Raw genomic sequence first — 21,174 nt, forward strand, 5'->3', positions numbered from 1 at the left:
GAACATGATGCATGAAAATTATTTTACGGTTGACCATAAGAATGTATCATCATACATATAACCAAAGATATTGGCATTATAAGATAAAATTATAAAATAGTTCCATCAATTTGTGGTCAAGTCAGAAAGGCATCTTAGAGGTATGCAGAAGTCAAAAAGATTGATATCTCAGTGGAAAGTGAAAGAAGATAACAGAAATAAATGATGGGTGTATGAGAAGTTAAACCAACAGGATCCTTTTCGAATTATTCTGATGAGGATCTTGTAGATTTGTGAATTGTGTTTGTTAACGTATATTGTGGGAACAGTTTTTCTCAAGTATTATTTATCTTTATTTTTAAATAAAAATATTTAAAATGATTTATAATCATACAATATACGATAAACAGACAAGAATCATGAATGTTCCGGATCCTCACAAAGAGGATCGGGACACGAAGTTAAAAATAGTGTGAAAATCACTTTACTTGATTAATCGAATTAAGGCTCTGTTTGGTTTTTTTTTTTTTTTTTTTTTTAACCAAAAACTACTTCACTTTAAAGTTCAGTTATAAAAAAATATGATAAAATAAAATATCCTGCTCATTTTTAAAGCAATGACTTTTCAACAGTGACCTTTAAAAGTAGATGTAGGTTGCTTTTGCAAATTGTTTTATAAAAAGTTGAGTCGAGTTTTTAATGAATATTTTTAATTCATGTAATATGCTACTTAATGAATATTTTTAATTCATGTAATATGCTATTCATATTTGATTTTAAATAAAAATATTTAAAATAATTTATGATGACACGATATATGATAAACGTACACAATTTGAGGATCCCAAAATCCTCACAAAGAGGATCTCAAACCTCTCTAGTGGACAAAATTCAAAGAGTTGTCCACGTTTGGATAACTTCCTGAGTATTTTGTAATTACATACATGATGAACAACCCCCACGCAACCCATGACGCGCATGCTTACGAAATTATATGAGAAAACATAGTGAAAGTGAATAACATATATCATTGCTATTGAATCATTCTCTATCAATCTTTTTACAAGGTCAATTTGCTCTATGATTTTATATTCGGATGCTCTTTTGCTTTTATTTGTTTAGCGAGATTATGTTTACGGTCAAAATCATGGTGTTTTTGGAATCTATTTGCTGAGAATATAAATCCCACAGTTGAAAGTTATTGTTTTGCATAAGACTTTTTAACAAAAATAGCCCTGAGACTTGCATAACTCTTCACTTTGGTCTTTGAGATTTGAAATCAATAGAAGTAGTGTCTGAGTTTGTTCACCATCAATCATTTTGATCATTCCATGAAAAATCTCCATTAAATAAGGCTAAAATGACAAAAATACCCTCACTTTTATCAAATCATTTGGCCCATTGTTTATTAAATTGAGGGTATTTTTGTCATTTTGGTATTTATTCAATATAATTTTTCATTGAAGGACCAAAATGATTGATGGTGGACAAACTCAAGGATCATTTTTATTGATTTCAAATTTCATGGACCAAAATGATGAGTTATGTAAATTTCAGGAACCATTTTGTTTATAGTTGACATATGTAGAATATTGCTTGTACAACATATCCTTTGTTTATAGTTGAACATATCCTTTCTATTGCCAATTAACATCTTTTGTTTATAGTTGACATATGTAGAATATCACCTGTACAACATATCGTGTTTAATTATTGTTTAAATATCAAATTTTATGATAGGGAAAAACAAATTTGCACACCTTAGGACTCGTTTGATAACGACTTGGCTTTTTATTTTTGGGTTCACTAACATTTTTTTTTTAACAAACGACTTAACACTCGTTTGATAACGACTTGGCTTTTTATTTTTAGGTTCACTGACATTTTTTTTTTTAATAAACGGTATTATCTACACTAAAAGGGAGAAGGGTGGACTTAACCTTACAATGGATTAGCAATAATATGGTTCAAATTCACCTTTGATGAGAATTAAACCTAAAACCTCTCACTTACAAATAAAAAGGAATGCCACTAAATCGTAGTACCAGCAACCTATAACCATATGTTTGCAGATTCCGAAGGTTTGATAGTAACTTCAGATCCACTGCCCATTTGAAGTTGTACCCAGCAGCCTTTTACCCGGGTCCTCAATATTTCGATGGACATGGAGGTTTGCATGACTATTCTAAACGGTCGGTCAGAAAACGTTGTAAATGATCTACTTGACAACCACCTTGCACCAACTTCACAACTCCATAAACCCAGCAATAAATGACAGAAAACCAAAAGCCAAAAGCCGAAAGCAAATCATAATCAGAGCTACAGCCTACAACCGCTTCCATTCTAATAAACATAAGCATCCTAAGGAATTTTTCATCTCAGAACAACTCCATTCCAATTAGAGAAACAATTTTCTGTGGTACTCCAAAGTATTCAACTCCGTATCTTTCAACCGTTAAATTTTTGTACTTCATAAGATTATATGAAGTACAATCTCAGAGTCATATCTTATGCTTGGACTTCCTCCAATCCAAGAAAGGTGGTGCGGGGTCGCTGGGTCAGCATTGTCCAACTTGTGTTTTTTAGGGTTGCATGTGGTACGTCCGGTGAAGGATTCTACAACTTGCATTCTGCTTGTGATTTGTGAAAGTGGGCAACTTAAATGAAGATGCAAGCAATGTGCAACATAGCCAAGAGTCATATCGATCAATACAACATATTGTTATCGTTAGATTGTAAGAACATATGGCCGGCATTAATCTAGGCCGCCTTATTGCAATAATTCAGCATCAGCTAAATAAAATTAGTACTGAAAAGTGCTAGGTACTTCCAGCATTCAATTGATCACTATAAACTGCGAGAGCACCCCAAACATGAACTAACCAGATTTTTCATCCCCACCGAAAGCTGACTCCAGATAATCTGTTTGGTTGAGATGACTAACATCACCTGAGGATTTCACGGTCCATTTGCCGTCATCGTACAAGTGAAATATGTGGATCGATGCATTGCCTACTTTGCCTACAGACTTGCCATTTGCGTAACCCTTCTTGAGAAGTGTTCTGATGACCCCCCCATGGGTGACTGCAACTACTCGCTCTCCTGCAATTGAAACAAACCAGGATATAAGCATTCAAGTTGTAATTTGTGATCTAAAATTGGCAATTGTTATTGCAGCTTAGTTAGATTTGAGAGGCAAAAAGGGTCTTGATTGCATTAGAATAGTTTATACAAAAATAGTATCAACAGTCGAACTCAAAATAGCGATTCCATTCTATGACCTGAGCTACATTCAACAAGGAACTTATTAGTTTTGCTCATGGACTCATGTGACCTTAAAATGAAAAGCATATTGGAACATTCTGTTCACGAACTAACTAAACTTGATTAAAGATTTTACAGCTTCCATATCAGTAAAGATACAAATGACACCTTCCCCCGTGATACCATACCCTTGTGTTTACTGCCAATTCGCTGCAATGAAGACGTGCAGCGTTGATGAAGTTGATCAAGACTTTCTCCACCACCCTGCATGTGTAGAATAGTCATAGTGGAATAAACATAAATTTGTACTGTGATGTCCAAAGAAAATTAATGCCCCTGAGAAGAATGATTTAGGGTACCCATTATCATAATTACTTATTGGTAGATTTTTCACTCTTTCAACCATGATATAACATGCCATGTGACGCTACCCATTACTACAAAAAAACAGCAGAGTCCATAGATAACGGTCATCAACTAGACATCTATTGAATGATTAGGCAAGAAAGAACAATACTAATAAAACAATCTTAGATGTTAGGAGTCCTCTCTCTCCAAGCCAAACCAGAGACTGGAACATCAACCTCTGTTGGATGCAAAGACAGGTAGTACCAAGATTTCAGAAAGACAGTCCAAATCTAGACCTCCAGCTGCAATAGACTAGTTGTAGTGGGCAGGAGGTACCCTGTTTATACCTACATAGGATGAGCTAGGCTACAAGCCAAGCTGACAATTATAAAGCCTAATAGAGCCAAATTAAGGCACACAGACCAATTCCGTAAAATTTCTCATTGGAGTACTATTTTAGTTACAAAATTCAAAGAAGTACCAACTGTTAACGTACAAGAAGATTGCTTACCGGGATCTCTTGAAATGTCTCACGAGATACAAAGGCCTGGTGAGCCTGAGGTTTAAGCTTGGCAAGTTCATGGTATACAAGTCCTTGAAGATCACCTAAATGCCTTTCGCGTAAATCAGGATCTGTTTCAACCTGAAATTTAACCCAACAGTCTTTACATGTGATATAACGAATAAAAACACTCTCTTGACCAAATTATGCATTTGGCTTCATATTAAAAAATTGATTTATCCAATTCCAATTTTCGGTGACATGTATTTAGATGAGGTGATTACCAAGATTTTGACTCCATAATTTTACTTTATTTATTGCCAAACCACAGTAAATTTATATCATGCAGCTTCCAATTTCATATCTGTCTGTTTTTCTAGTTAGAGCATCAAGAAAACACTTGGCCCTCTATATTACATTATTTGTTACTGCAATCAAACCCGCTACTTTATGGAATCTGCTTTAGTAGATGCAACAGGGAGGTACAAAAAGACTACCTACCTTTAGCCCACCACACCTGGCTGCAATTATCTGTGCAGTCTCATAAGCTCGACTCAGATCAGAAGAATATACAAGGGAGATTTTGGGATCCTTTGATAATCTATTACCCACCTTGAGGGTGTAAACGAAAACTTTGTCAAAGATTAACAAGCAAAGCATAAGTTTAAAACCGTCATATGTATTCCTAAAATAGAGTGTACATATATAGTTTGTAACTTACTGCTGCTGCTTGCTGCCTCCCAGCATCATTTAATTCAACATCCAAATGCCCCTGCACAACATGAATTTAATTTATAGATAAGAAGAGTAAATTGCACTACTGATCCAGGAAATTTACTCATGTCTCACTGTGCTTGTCCAGTTCAGTTCACATTAGCCCTGAATTCATTTAATGTCATCAAATTCTTGGCATAATTTTTGTTATCTTTCCCATTAGAAATGAAAACATACTAGGCACCTGGCCTTGTTTATGGGGTATTTCTTTTGTCCACAGGAACCACGAGAAAAAAAAAAATAATAAGGTTCTTAGGATGGCCGGCCACTCTTTCTATAGGATTTCTTTTAGCTACAATAGCAACCCAAGCTTGGAAGCTGCCATGGAAACCAATGCCAAACTTGGCATTGCACCAATCGATACACACTTGATTTTGTTTCTCTTACTTAAAATGAAAATGAGAAATGTAGTGTGTTCCACAGGCAGCCGTCTAAAGCACCTCATTCTCTTTTCTTGTGCGGTTCCTTTGCAGTGACAGAAGTGCCTCTAAGAACGGGCGGTGCGTGTGATGCATAGCCTTTTTTTACAGGAAGGATAACGGATGTCATGCCAAGGGACGCTTTAAACCATTTAACTGAAGTTCAGGGTGGTAAAGTGACCCATTTCGAAATTTAGGAGAACTAAACACAAATACGGGTCAAAGTTCAGAGGAAAATGTTCATTAACCGCCAATGCCAATGACAAAGCCATGTACTAGCGGAAAATGTCCGTTGGGATAAAAAACAACATTATAATCCCATAACAATTTCTGATAGAATATCTACACACTGCGTCACCTGTAGTCTTGCATACTATTTTTATCTCTTAATGACTATTTGCTTAATAAGTTCAATATTATCGCAGATTCGCAAAGTAAACAAGCTGCGGAATTTAGAATTTAGAATTACGAATATGAATCACATTTTAGATTGTGCTATGAGCCTACAAGCTAACCTAAATCATGCACCCTCTACTCATCAAACAACTAACAAAACGACGCAGTTTAAGAGAAAAAGAGAACCTGGATTCTATGCTCAGCGTTCCAGGCCGTTTCGCCATGACGAACTACGATGATCTCCGCGTAATCCAAAGTCACACAGCTGCATCAAATCCATAAGATTAAAAATAACTAAAACTGAATCCAAAGCTATCACTTTTCAATTTATTACTTTTCCAGCAATCTAAGACTTGGTATACAAACCCTAATTGACCAAGTATACGATTGGAAGGAAACGGAGGATAGAGGTGCAAGGAGAATGAGAGGGAGATCGGACCTGGAATCGGCCTCCGCCATGGATGAATCGGGAACTGCCGCCACCGCCGCCGTACCGAGTCAACGCTGAGCTGCGAGCTCCGTGAGGCGCAAGGGGGTTGTGTGAGACTGAGAGGACGCATTGCATTGAATGTTAATTTACAGGATCCAAATCGACGAAGAATCTAATTCCCGGGGAAGAAAACACGGAGTCTAATTCGTTGTTGCCCGCCAACGGAAATTTATAGTTGGGCTAAGTCCAAAATGGAAACAATACATATGAACAGTAATGGGCTTTTATTGGGCTAAACTATGTTATTTTAGGAAAATAACTTTAATAATCATTTCGGTTTTAATTTTCAATTTTTGTTTGCACTTTTCAAAGAAATGAGAAAGTTAAAATAAAAATTGTTATCAAACGAGACATCAGTTTTGTCCATAGGTTTTGAAAAAAATGGCACATGAGTGATAATATATGACTTGACAATATATAACAATTTTTAGGAATTAGTTTTTGTATGTTGTCATTTCATATATAAACGTATATTTATTTTTAAGAATTATTATTGGCTCTTCAAAAACAATTTTGCACTTATCCATTATTTATTTATTTTCCATCCGTAAGGGGTGGATTATGACATTTTTGGAAGGACAATACTTCCCTCATCCCAATTAGAGAAACAATTTCAGCTACATGATAGTGTCCTAATTGATGTTGTAATATATAAAACGCGGGATTAATACTAGGCTCATCCTATCCACTGTATCGAGATTTTTTGGCCGTTTAGAAATCCAATGACTAAGACCTAATGGCCACAAATTTCTGTGTATAGGATACTCCATAGCATAGTAAAATGTTCAAACATACTGCATTTGTTATATGATAAATTATCTTATGCTTGAACTTCTTCCAATCCAAGAACCATTATCTTATGGATAAACCCTTCAAGAACTTTTGTTAAGGTTGTGGGAGAGAAACTAATAAAAATTGACTTAGAGGAAAATTATTTAATTAAACAAAATTCTTTGTTTTATTATAATAAAATGGTTAGGGCAAATGACTTTGGTTTTGATTTTTTGTTCTCATATTGGCTTTTTTTATTAGCACCGTACATAATGTTAGATACATCTCATGTTAAAATTTTAATATTAAATGACTTACATACTCTAATATGAAATGACAATTTCGACTTCATAAGGTTAAAAAAATAAAAATACAAATCTAAATACACCCCAAATTTATCTTCTTAAGTATCTCCCAAGATTATTATCTTCTTCAACTCTCAAAACCACTCTCACCCTTCAATGTAAAACAAAACTCTAACAAATAAAACTACTATGATTAGTTCAACTTCATTTTCTTTGTTGTTTAATTTTTCACCCATAATCCTTTTTGCTTTCTTGGACCATGTAAAGTGAATAGAAATCGGTCCAACCTTCACTTAATGACACTCTCCCTCGTATTGAACCATGCAAATTCTGCACTGTGAAGGTCTCGATAATGTACTTCCTCACTCAATGACACTCCTCCTCATGTGGACAATATCTTCTCAACTAACTCTTTATTGATATATAGCAAAAATAGTCAATTAGCTCTTGTAATATGAACATAAAACGTGCAAATAGGATCAAACAATTGTTGGCATCACATTGTCCAAGTATTAAGTGATGTAGGACTTTAGTATTTAGCAAGATTATGAAAAACGCTAGGCGCTATTTGAGCAGTGGGCTGGGGCTTAGCGCCTAGACAGCTTAAGCGGATTTACATAAATTTATAATGTATATTATAAAATATGGGTATATGTGTATAATTTTAGGATTTTTTTTTTTTGTTAATTTTGTAACATTTACTCACCTCATATATATTAATCATTTTTGGACTTTGCTTTTCATTTGAAAAACAATTGTACCTGGTTTCTCCCATTAAAAATAAATTTATTCCCTTGTGTTCACACATGTGGCAAAGTCAAACAAAAATCCTCTTCCTACTTTAATTTTTCACTCTTTCCATGGGACTAGAATTCTCTCCCCTCCTCTCACATTCTCTATTTTATCTTTCTCTTTCTATAAAAAAAATAATATAAGATGTTGACGTGGCTTAATCATGACCGTTCAAATAGGAGTGGAGGGAAAAAAAAGAGGGAAGAGAACCCTACTCCCTTCCCGTGAGCCCATGACACAAAAACCCAAAACAACTATTTCTCCTTTATCTCTCTCTCTCTCTCTCCCTTTCTCTCCCTTTATTTTTTATTTTTTTTTTATTTTTTTCCAGAAACCTCTAGCAAGCAGCCATAGTTTGCAATGTAGATGCCAGATGCGAGGTGTGAGATGCGAGATGCGATGCGGGAGTTGGAAACTTGGAGTTGCAGATGCGATGAGAGTTTGAGGCGGCGAGAGTTGCAGAACCTTCGATGGTGGCGAGAGTTGCAAAGCACCTTGTGCGATGGCAAGAATTTCAAATAGCCTAGAGCATCGCCTAGTGTCGTCTGGACCGCCTAGAGAGCCTAGGTGGCCGCTTAGGTCCTCGCCGATTTTTAAAATGATTTGCCCCAAATCCTAACGGGCTTCCACCGCTGAATGCCTAGGCGGCCGCTAGAATGATTTTAGAACATTGGTATTTGGTACAATATGAAGAGATAGAGAAATAGAAGAGATTCAAACTCACTCCGGTCTTTGGCATCAGACCAAAAATGTATTGGAATAAAATTAGAAAAATTCGGCATCTCACTGACCTTGAGCTTCACAATGAAGGTGCCTTGAATGAGCTTATGTATTTGCACCTAAGATGTAAAGACTATGGGGTGCACGTAGAAAATGTGTAGGTAGAAAAAGTAATGTGTTTGTTGAGAGTGTGAGGTTATGTGAGGTGTTAATATATAACAAGCTTTTCATATCGGAACGGTTCATTATCTTTATCATCATCTACAGATCATTTCTAGAAAAGTTTGCATTTGAGAACATTTAGCTATCCATATATGTAAAACAAATTGACACTTAAAATAAGTAACTATTTTCATGATAAAGCGTTAATTGTTTTGACTTGTATAAAATAAAGGAAAACTAATGAAAAGTCCAAAAAAACTTATCTTTTTATGAAAAGTCTTTTTTAAAGGTATAGTGAATAGTACTAGAAAAGTATAAATGTGATTTTTTGTTAAAAGTTAATAGTACCAGGAAGTGTTTTATTAAACCTTTCTAAAAATAAACTATTCCGAATATTATAGCAATGATCATGTTAATGTGAACGCGACGTAATCTAAGTAAAGGCCAAACACATACGGTCACCTGCAAAAGAAACTTTCCAGATCAAAAGGTGAATGTGACATAATTCAATGATAACAGGATAACAGCAATTCATCTTTCTTGGTGAGTCACAATAAATACTATCAAAATACCATAAGAAAGTGATAACTTTGGAATTATTAACACTAGCTTACTTAAAAATGTAATCCCACAACCACAAATACTGTTCACAATGAAGGTGTCTTGAATGAGCTTATGTATTTGCACTTAAGATGTAAAACTCTGGGGTGCACAGTAGAAAATGTGTAAGTAGAAAACGTAACGTGTTTTTTGAGAGTGTGAGGTTATTTGGGGTGTTAATATATAACAAGCCTTTCATATCAGAATGATTCATTATCTTTATCATCATCTACACATCATTGCTAGAAAAGTTCGCATTTGAGAACATTTAATTATCCATATATGTAAAATAAATTGACATTTATAATAAGTAACATCCTCATGATAAACCGTTAATTGCTTTGACTTGTATAAAAATAAACTATTCCGAATATTAGAGCCATGATCATGTTAATGTGAACGCGATGTAATTAAAGTAAAGGCCAAACACATACAGTCTCCTGCAAAAGAAACTTTCTAGATCAAAAGGTGAATGTGACATAATTCAATGATAACAGGATAACAACAATTCATCATTCTTGGTGAGTCACAATAAATACTATAAAATACCATAAGAAAGGGATAACTTTGGAATTATAAACACTAGCTTACTTAAAAATGTAATCCCACAACCACAAATATTGTTCAACCACGATTTTATTTATTTTTAAAAGGGGAACAATTGGTGGCGAATCACAGTTATTCATCATTTTCGGGAGCCGAAAAGACTCACAGAGGCCTCCCTAACCACAAGTATGGATTTCACATTAGCAGCATGTTTCAAACCTAAGATCTTCAGTTTTTAGTTTTAAGAAAGCCTTGTAATCTATCATTTACCACTAAACTACCAGCTCATGGTTAACGTTCAACCAGAATTAAATCAATATACATTTTACCATGAACTTCACATGCTTGATCATGTCATCTCCACTGGTCTTCTGTTAATTATTGAGACAACTAACAATCTGGCTTTTATGCGGTCGAGTGGACCCTTAGGCACAAACTTTCCCATAAAACGACACTGCTTTTAACATCTTTCAATGAATGGTACCAAATTTTTGAAGACTAATATTCATAATGTTTTCCCACACCAGCATCAGCTACTACGTGAGCGAATCTTCGAAGAAGATTAACAAAAAAAAAAAAAGAAAAAAAGAAAAAAAAAAAAATCAACTTGCACCAATATGCGTTATGGAAAATAGTAATGACACACTTTTTCTTTCCTCTTATAAACATTTTTTTTTTTTTTTAAATTCTATTTGTTGATTTTGTTGACATTGGCAGAGCCATATTAAGGGTTATCTTTGGCTATAACCTAGTAGCTTTTCATAGAAAATAAAATTGAGAATTGTTATTGGTACTTTAAAATTCTCATTCTACACTCTAAACTTTCTATATTTAGAAAGCAAAATATACTTGTGAGGAGTGTAGAATGAGATTTTTGGAGTGACAATACCACTTCCCATGTAGAATGAGATTTTTGGAGTGACAATACCACTTCCCATAAAATTTACATGTAATTTTTATTCATTTTCTAATGTAGCCCACATATATTTAGTCATTGATTGGAATTCTTTCAATTTAATTATATAATACAGTTTAAAAACATCTCTTTTTCTTACATTTTTTTCTCATCGTTTCTTGTACATTTACAAGTTTGAATTTATTTGAATAACGAAAATTCTTGGCTAACCTCGTGAAGATTTTCTTAAACTAGCTGATACTATGAAAAAACATTAATATGTTTCTTTGTTTATATAGATTTAAATCTATAAACTAGTTCACCCGATGAAAAATCCCTAGCTCTACTATTGTTTATTGAATTATTCAATTCAGAAGTTTTTAATGAAAAAAAAAAGTGTATCAGAAAAAAAAAAAAAAAAAAGAAAAAAAGATATGGGTTTATCATTTCTCTACGTCATTACAAAAACGTGGTGTTTAGGAAGATGATGTAACAACTTGGACGTCATCTGGTACTTGACAAATACATAAAGTAGCATTAATAAGTATTAATAATTAGAGATATGTTATTAGTATTCCAAAAATCTCATTCTACATTCCTCACAAGCGTATTTTTCTTTCTAATTATAGAAAATTTGGAGTGTAAAATGAGATTTTTTGGAGTGCCAATAATAATTCCTAATAATTACTACTCTTTATTTATCAATTGGATTTTATGAGGGAATTTTAACTTCTGGTATATTAGAGCAAGTTTTCTTATAAGTGAATCTTAACGGTCACACTTGCTCTACGTTATCCTATTTGTATTATTTATGTGTTAGGCTTTAAAATTCGCCTCATGTTAGAGTGCATGTGTTAAGAATAAATCGCACGTTGAGGAGAATCTTTATATAAACTTATAGGTAAGTTAAGCTGCTTTCCATATTACTAATTAATTTTATGGTAGAACCTCAATTTTTTTTTAATTCCATGCAAATTAATGAATACTAATATGTACACTTATAGAAGACTCTGACCAAACCGATTGAACTATATTGAAGGTGTTGACTAGTCGCCCAAGAGCACCAACACATTATTGGCCGCCATGGCTGCTACCAGTAAGAAGGGTGCTTGGGTTCTTGCTATAAATAGCATACTCGATCTGTGTACACTTCACACAACAAGCTTCCTTCACAATCACAATTGCTCATATTATATCTAAGCGACAGAGAAGGTCTGATTTTTCACAAAAATATTTCGATTTCGACAAGATCTTTAATTCGAGTTATAACAATGTCGACTGGTTTGACAAAGAGAAGGATGGTGACAGTACTAAGCATTGATGGTGGTGGCATTAGAGGCATAATTCCCAGCACCCTCCTCGCCTTTCTTGAATCCAAGCTTCAGGTACTTTACGATTCTGCTCGATAGCCATTTCAATTGTCAGTTTTTATTTTCAGTTACGGTCATACAATATTGTGAGCGTCATTAATTTGTGCATATGGTATAGGAATTGGATGGGCCTGCTGCAAGAATCGCAGATTATTTTGACATAATTGCCGGAACAAGCACCGGTGGTCTTGTCACCACCATGCTTGCAGCTCCTAACAAAGACAACCGACCCATGTACGAAGCAAAGGACATCAACAACTTCTATTTGGATCACACCCCAAAGATTTTCCCTCAGAATAGGTTCGTGTTCTATAACAACTTAACACAAAATTGTTTCGTATCAATTTACAGTATTGTAGTACGTAGGACGTAGCAAGTACGGATTTGGTAATGTCACAACACATGATCCCGCGTATCCGAACAAATCAATCAGCTCACTCAAATCGACTTACTAGACATTAATGGGGACATACATACATACATACATACATACATATATATATAAACATAGGTTAACTAGTTCTAATATAAATTTATTTGAAATTTGCAGTCGTAATAACTTCTTGACATCACTAACAAGTATGGTTGGTGCTGTCATGGGACCAAAATATGATGGAGAGTACCTGCGAACATTGACGAAGGAGCTGCTTGGCGACCTCACTCTTAAACAAACCCTAACCACTGTGATTATTCCAACTTTTGATATTAAGCACCTTCAGCCTGTGCTCTTCTCAACCATCGATGTAAGACAGCAACAATGAATAAGCCGTAATTTTACTCAATTTTTGGGGATTGCTGTTGCTACTTGTGTAGGTATTCTTATATAGTTTTAAATCCATGGCACAGGCAAAAGAAAGTCCATTGAAAAATGCTAAGCTTTCGGATATCTGCATCAGTACCTCTGCTGCTCCCACTTTTCTCCCCGCTCATTACTTCGAGGTCAATGATAACGAGGGAAGAACCCGAACTTTTGATCTCATCGATGGTGGGGTTGCTGCCAACAATCCTGTATGTACTTAATTTGATAATCTACCCTCAATTGATATGCATTTTAATCATAAGTTATGAAAATAACATGTTAGACTGTCAGAAAAAAAATTAGAAACTAATTACTGCACTAAGGAAATTAATTCAATCTACGGTCATATGCAGACGATGACGGCCATAAGCCACATAAACAGAGAGATATTGAAGCATAACTCAGAGCCGATGGATGCTACCAGGTTGCTAGTGCTATCATTGGGCACAGGCGCAGCCAAGAATGAAGCGAAGTACAACGCAGCCAACGCCTCCAAATGGGGTTTGATCAATTGGGTCTTTGACAATGGGAGCACACCTTTGGTAGACATTTTCGGGGATGCAAGTTCCGACATGGTTGATTTTCATGTCTCCACCCTCTTCCAATCCGTTCACGCCAAGGACAACTATCTTCGTATTCAGGTACATTTTATAAGCGGTTCATGATCTTCGTCAAATATATTTGTACTGTGGTCAGTAAATATGGTATAAAAGCAACTTTTAAATTTTATGGTTGCAAGCATGATCATGCTAATTCTTTCCTAATGTGTAAAAATTATAGGATGACACGTTGATTGGTGAGGAGGCATCAGTGGACATTGCAACGGAGAAAAATCTGAAAAGGCTTGTTGAAATCGGAAAGGTGTTGTTGAAGAAGCCGGTGTCACGGGTGAATTTGGATACCGGAAGGTATGAGGAATCCAAGGGAGAAGGTACCTATGAAGAAGCACTGATTGAGTTTGCCAAAAGGCTCTCGGAAGGAAAGAAGCTTAGGCAAAACAGTTAACTGAAAGTGCAAAAGATTGCAATATGATTATATCTTATTAAACTTTGTTGTTTACTTTGTGATGATCATGTTCATCAATTCCACTGTGAATCTTGATTGAAAAATAAAGAATATTGAATAAGAAATTGGAGTTTTGGGATCAAATCTGTTGATGATTTTGAATGGGATGATCTGTATTACTTGTCTTTGTTTGGAACATCCAACATGCTAAATAGATAAGTGCATATATATTACGATTCAATAAACTTTGGGTAAGGACCAACCGACAAGGACCTCAACTTATCCTATATGTATATGATTATATCATCATAGATTCCCCTTACAATGCCAACTACCGCTCGTCACTACTTGATTAAAGGTATTATGTCACATCCCAGCTTGGTACCCCATCACACTCCAGGATTCGACTTTGTCGTAGCACGATATTGTCTGCTTTGGGCCCCGACCACGTCCTCACAGTTTTGTTTATGGAAACTCAGACGAGAACTTCCCAATGAGTCACCTATCTTGGGTTTGCTCTCGCGCAAACTCACTTAAATTCGGAATTCCTACGGAACCCAAAGCCAATGAGCTCCTAAAAGGCCTCGTGCTAGGTAGAGATGAGAATATACATATAAGTCTTACATGATCCACTCCCCTGGGCAATGTGAGATCTTACAATCCACTCCCCTTAGGGGCCCGACGTCCTCGTCGGCACACATCTGGCCAGGGATTGGCTCTGATACCAAATTGTCAGATCCCGGCATGGGCCCCCACCACATCCCGGGCTCGACTCCGCTGTAGCATGATATTGTCCGCTTTGGGCCTCGACCATGCCTTCACGGTTTTGTTACTGGGAACTCACATGAGAACTTCCCAGTGGGTCACCCATCCTGGGATTGCTCTCGCGCGGAGTTCCTATGGAACCTGAAGCCAGTGAGCTCCCAAAAGGCCTCGTGGTAGGTAGAGATGAGAATATACATATAAGGCTTACATGATCCACTCCCTTGGGTGATGTGAGATCTTACATATTATGGGATGTGGACAAATAAGTTTCTGAAAATCAACTTATATATGAAATGGCCAATGGCTGCATTATCGGACAAATGCGACACCTATAAAATTATAATTTCTATAAATTCGCACATCCACAAAGATTAAGACACGATTAAATATTTAAAAACTAATTTTCATAACCTGAAAATTTTTGTTCTTAATTGGGAGAAATAGAGACTTATTGTGGATATCTTCGATCGTCGACGATGAGAGTAGAAAAAAAGAAAGAAGATTTGGATATGGGGGAGAAGAAGTTTTGGAATTTGGAGGAGAAAAAAAAAAACGTTGGGAATTGGAGAAGAAGATGAGGAAGAGAGGAAATGAGGAGAGAAAGGTGCAGATCTGGGATTTTAATGAATCGTAAGAATCCTTGCGCGACAAAGCCTTCGTCATCTAAAGTTCCATCTTTGTCGCCTTTCTTTTTTACCATTATTGTCTCACAAACCTTTTCAAAGACCTTGTGCGACGAAGCCTAAAAGTAGTTCTCGTGCACTTATTCAAGGGCAACAGAGTGCTTTGTCGCGCAATAAATTTGTTTGCCAAGCAAAAAATGACGCCAAATTCTTATTTTACCACAAAATTTTTCATAGTTTGCGCGACAAATAGTTTAGACATCCATTGCGCTACAAAACTCTTCATCACTCAAAGTTTTGTTTATTTATTTTTTTTGCCATGAACATTTGCCGCAACAACACACATTGTTTGCCACGCAAAGCATACTTGGACAACGAATAACATAAGTGGTCGCCTTCATAAGGGTAAGGTTTCAGCGCAAAAAGATTACGCCCCCTATCTTTATCTCTCTAACCGGAGCCTTCCTATAGAGTTATATCCATTCCCTTGCCTTGCCCCCCATTGAGAAATAGAACTGACTAATCCTAAGGCAAGCAGTCCGAGAAACTCAACGTCCACTATTCTTGAACAACTTGGAGTTGGGCCTTCTTTTCACACTATTATGGATACAAAAATAATGGGAAAAATTGAATTCAATTGTCAACTGTTCCTATCAAAATCGGAAATTGGATTGATTATGGGAAAAATTGAATTCAATTGTCAACCGTTTCTATCAGAATCGAAAATAGGATTGACTATGGATTCGAGCTGTAGCACATAGTGAAGTCCGTTAGAATTCAAGTTTCTGATCATACCCAATTGTTACTTTTATTTCTACTTGTTGGATATGATCAGACAAATTCGTACAATATATATGCTCCCTTCCAGAAACGAGATTTACAGAAAAAATTGCTCAAAGCACGCACCGTGGCGAATATGTTAAAAACAAGTTTCGGATGCCAATCATTTCTTATGGTTTTCATTTGCCCTAACCTACCATTCAACTCTTCAGTGTTTGCATTGAATATAATTAAGGGCCAATAATAGAATGAGTTATTCAAACACGAACAGATTTTTGAAAAAAAAAGAAAAAAATCAAATACGAACAGATAAAATAACATAATTAATTTTAAAATTTTAGAAATCAAATTATGTGATATCGGGCAAAAGATCCAGTATCTTAGATGTAAGATATGTATTAGATTCAGATCGATCCGAATACTGACAGATGAACGCACTCACAGGATTGACATCAAACGTCACGTGTATTTTCACACAAAAGGGTAGAATTCCCCCATTTTTTCTTTCCAGTAAAATGCTGGTTGAATGCAATGTCCCGGATTCTGTTATAAAATTCATGACGGGAAAAAAATCGACTTGATTAAATTTATTTAGGCAATACAAAATCAATTAAATAATTAGGTATTTTGATACAACCATCACAACTTTGGTGCTTTATCTGGAAAAATTGTAATCTATCAATACATGTGATGAGTTCATTTTTGCTCAATGGGATTTTAATATTTCAGGAAGTTATAAACAGGTCATATTGGCCTTAGTCTCTAATCTATATATCATATTTATCAATAACCTTTGAAGCTATAGTTTTTTTTGTATTTTTAGGATTGATTGTGAATGGATTTGAACGTATGTTCTTGAATTTGATGTTTAATTTGTCTATAGTATTTTCCCGATGAGTCAGGAAAAATGGCAAGGGTGTAACAAGCATTACCCCAGCAATACAAAGCATGCAAGAAGCTCCTGTATAATTTTGAAGAGTTGAAGCGATTAAACTATTCTCCACGTTCGAACATCAACTAGGATTAATTAAGAAATAAAAACTAAAATAAAAGGCATAAACTAGGCATCATCTGCAGTACACCACCAATAATGCATAAATATTGCGTTATAGTTTTATGTGAGAGAGATCAGTAACCTTGGGTTGGAACGTCGTGTCTCGTTGACATACGAGGTTGAAACGACAAAATAACATGAAGTATTACATCATTATTTAATTAATTACGTACCTATCAACCAAGTGATCGATCATGATTGGAAGTAATGATCTAAATTAGTCCCCATGCAACTAAAGCGTGAAGAGCATGGTATGTAGAAAGACTTTTTTTTTCAATAGAAATGTCTCGAAGATGTTGACCACATTATTAAAGGCGTGGCCTAGCAAAATATAGATGGCCATGGGGTTTTTACTATAAATTAACACAAGAAGTAAACTGTTTACACAATCATAATTCATATCTAGCTGATTACTGATATTAATTTTACTAAATCTGAATCTGAAAATGTCCACTTGTATGACAAAGAGAAAGACAGTGACAGTTCTAAGCATCGATGGAGGTGGCATTAAAGGTCTAATTCCCAGCACCCTCCTCGCTTTTCTTGAATCCAAGCTTCAGGTACTTTACATGTATGTTTGATAACCGTTTCAGTTTTCAGTTTTTAGTTACTGGCTTATAATCTTGTGTAATTATCTGTGCATATGGAGTAGGATTTGGATGGGCCTGATGCAAGAATTGCAGATTATTTCAACATAATTGCTGGAACAAGCACCGGTGGTCTTATCACCACCATGCTTACAGCTCCCAACAAAGACAATCGGCCCATGTACCAAGCAAAGGACATCACCACCTTCTATTTAAATCACTGCCCTAAGATTTTCCCTCAGAACAGGTCAGTGAGATCTATGTATAACAACTTAACAAACCAAGGGAAAAGATTGTTACCGGGTAACATGTAAAAGGTTATTACATACTTGGTACTCAACACCAACGATACCTATAACAGCATATTAGTCGTCACCCATTTCGATTGGTTTTAGGTTGAATATTCACATTTAACTAGTACCAGGGTATACTTATGTGTCAACCACATGTCTCTCGTGTTAACCAATGCCAGTTAAAAAGTGTGTTATAGGCTCAAAGATGCCACGCGTGAAGTGATGGTTCACGTTGGGAGCGTGATCACACTTTGGAGAACGGAGTTCTTGCATTTCCAGTGCTTAAAAGATTTTCAACCTTTCAGTTTGCTAGTTGGTTTTGAGTCTCACATAAATTCATATATTAATTTTTCTTGATTAGTGTAAATTTATAATCTGGAATCTGCAGAGGAAAAAACTTGTTGACATCAATAAAAAGTTTGGTTGGTGCTGTCATGGGGCCAAAATATGACGGCAAGTACCTGCGCACATTGTTGAGTGGTCTGCTTGGTGACCTCACTCTCAAAGACACTCTAACTAATGTGCTTATTCCATCTTTCGATATCAAGTACCTTCAGCCTGTCGTCTTCTCCACCATTGATGTAAGTTTACATTTTGCACCAGTATTCAGGTCCAGCTTTTGTGCTACGTAGACATAATGTTACTAATTAAGTGTTTGAACTGTTAGATTTGATTTTTTTACAACTGTTTGCTTTTTATTTTCAATCTAAGTCATTTATTTTTCGCACGACTTAGTGGTATGGACCAGTTGAAGAAAAATTGTTTACTATATATAGTTTAGCAACCTAGTTATGTTTTCTTATAGTGAGGTGTAAATTTTTGGTATAGGCAAAAGATCATCCTTTGAAAAATGCTAAGCTCTCGGATACCTGTGTAAGTACCTCTGCTGCTCCTACCTATCTCCCTGCACACTACTTCAACGTCAAGGATGACGAGGGAAGGACTCGCACTTTTGATCTCGTTGATGGAGGGGTTGCTGCAAACAATCCTGTAAGTAGTTATCTATTTTCTAGTCAGATACAAATTACATGTTTTAAGATCAATAAATTGATTAAGTAAGCTAACATGTGTGAATGTCTAACAAAACCAACATATATAAGCTATTCAGTTTTTTTTCAAAACAGCTTATCAGTTTTTTAAATCTGCTAAGTTAATCCATAATCATCAATCATGTATAGACAATGATGGCCATAAGTCACATAAATAGAGAGATGTTGAGGAAAGGCTCGGATCCGATGGATGCGAAGAGGTTGTTAGTGCTATCGTTGGGCACAGGCACCGCCAAGTTCGAAGAGAAGTACAATGCAGCCACGGCCTCCAAATGGGGTTTGATCAATTGGGTCTTGCACAATGGGAACACACCTCTGGTAGACATTTTCAGCGATGCGAGTTCTGATATGGTTGACATTCATGTGTCCACCCTCTTCCAATGCGTCCACGCCAAGCACAACTATCTACGTATTCAGGTACATTAATTTTAACGTGGTACATGCCATCTCCATTAAGGTTATGCAGCAAGTAAATATGGTTAAAACAACAACATTTTGAAATTTGATGTTTGATTTTACGGTTGCAAGCATGATGATGCTAATAATTTCTTAATGCTGCAACAATTATAGGATGACTCATTGACCGGTGATGAAGCATCAGTAGATATAGCAACGGAGAAGAATCTTATGAGGCTTATAGAGATCGGGAATGCGTTGTTGAAGAAGCCAGTTTCACGGGTGCAGTTGGATACCGGAAGGTATGAGAAACCTGAGGGAGAAGAGGGTACCTATGAAGAAGCACTGATCGATTTTGCCAAAAGGTTATCAGAAGTAAAGAAGACTGCAGTATAGAGATTGCAGATGTTAATAATTTGTTTTTATGTTTGTCACGTTCATCAACTCAACTGTGAATCCTTGATAAAAAAATAAAGAATAGTCTTGTTTATTGGAGTTTTAGCATCACATCAACCGATGGTTTTGATTGGGATATAAAGGGCGACTTCTCTAATGAAGAGTCCAACATATACCAAATTATGATTACTTCATCATGTGACTTAGCTCGAATGTTTTCCCGATTCTTTGATTAAGAAATATATTAAACTCCTCGATAGTTGTGTTAAATTTTAGTCATCAAATAATTAGCTTGATGGTATTATGGAAAAAGGGCTTGATATGGCATCTTAATTGTTAAATATAAATGAGATTCAGAATTATAAACAGATAAAAATAAATTTTTTGGGTAAACCACAAAGTGCTATCATGGGAAATGACAGTGAGGTAATTTTATTAAATAGGATAGAATATAACCTGTCAAGGGGGGATACAAAGCCTAACCTTAACCATACTAATAGTCATAACAAACAAAATCTCCAAAAGCCAATATAAGATATAACAAGGCCAACAAAAGATAATATATCTAAATCGGTAGTGTAGAAACCCTACATAATCATGATTATAATACAACAAATAAAATCAGGAAGAGAATCATACCAAACAAGACCAATAGAAGAGGAAACATAATATGCAAAGGCATCGGCAACTTGATTACCTTCCGCATAAATGTCAGAAGATCGGAAATGCATTTGAGAAATTCTATGCAAGCAATTCCTCCACTCCACCCTTAATTGCCAAGGACCCAATTGTGGATTGCGCAAGAAGTCAAGAAACAAAGCAGAATCGACTTCCAACCAAATAAACTTTCAAACCCAAACTGAAAGCAATGGGCAAAAGAATAAGTACGATACGGATATAAGACTCAAGCAGTGGGCAAAAGAATAAGTATGCGATAATTGTGTTACTAGAGATGAATCCTAAAAGAGTGTATTTATACTAGTTGAGGATGAGACCTTTTAAGATAATAGAATTCTTATTAAACAAACAGAATCCTAGAGGATATCTAGGGATCGATATTGCATTTACTTAGGAATGTGATTACTTGCGGCGCA

At 35.6% G+C, this 21,174-nt stretch overlaps 3 protein-coding genes across 3 annotated transcripts; 2 read left to right on the forward strand and 1 right to left on the reverse strand.

Annotated features, from left to right (window-relative positions):
• Positions 1-2,642: 2,642 nt before the first annotated feature.
• Positions 2,643-6,293, reverse strand: LOC103956512 (phosphoglycerate mutase-like protein 4). The gene is made up of 7 exons (XM_009368520.3): positions 6,122-6,293; positions 5,869-5,947; positions 4,815-4,865; positions 4,595-4,705; positions 4,103-4,234; positions 3,432-3,507; positions 2,643-3,081 (listed from the first exon to the last, which is right to left on the reverse strand). Exons 1-7 carry the CDS (start codon positions 6,139-6,141, stop codon positions 2,858-2,860), a joined length of 693 nt encoding a protein of 230 aa, XP_009366795.2. The 5' UTR covers positions 6,142-6,293; the 3' UTR covers positions 2,643-2,857.
• A 5,707-nt stretch (positions 6,294-12,000) lies between these two features.
• Positions 12,001-14,335, forward strand: LOC103956492 (patatin-like protein 2). The gene is made up of 6 exons (XM_009368493.3): positions 12,001-12,348; positions 12,452-12,633; positions 12,884-13,076; positions 13,180-13,341; positions 13,486-13,773; positions 13,913-14,335. Exons 1-6 carry the CDS (start codon positions 12,235-12,237, stop codon positions 14,135-14,137), a joined length of 1,164 nt encoding a protein of 387 aa, XP_009366768.1. The 5' UTR covers positions 12,001-12,234; the 3' UTR covers positions 14,138-14,335.
• A 3,271-nt stretch (positions 14,336-17,606) lies between these two features.
• On the forward strand, positions 17,607-20,165 carry LOC103956499 (patatin-like protein 2). Its single transcript, XM_009368501.3, has 6 exons — positions 17,607-17,919; positions 18,012-18,193; positions 18,628-18,820; positions 19,068-19,229; positions 19,418-19,705; positions 19,859-20,165. Exons 1-6 carry the CDS (start codon positions 17,806-17,808, stop codon positions 20,078-20,080), a joined length of 1,161 nt encoding a protein of 386 aa, XP_009366776.2. The 5' UTR covers positions 17,607-17,805; the 3' UTR covers positions 20,081-20,165.
• The last annotated feature ends 1,009 nt before the right edge of the window (positions 20,166-21,174 follow it).

Source organism: the organism of the source record quoted next, unplaced genomic scaffold (genome assembly GCF_019419815.1).
Source record: "Pyrus x bretschneideri cultivar Hongxiangsu unplaced genomic scaffold, Pyrus_bretschneideri_v1 Contig8, whole genome shotgun sequence".
NCBI classification, from domain to species: domain Eukaryota; kingdom Viridiplantae; phylum Streptophyta; class Magnoliopsida; order Rosales; family Rosaceae; genus Pyrus; species Pyrus x bretschneideri.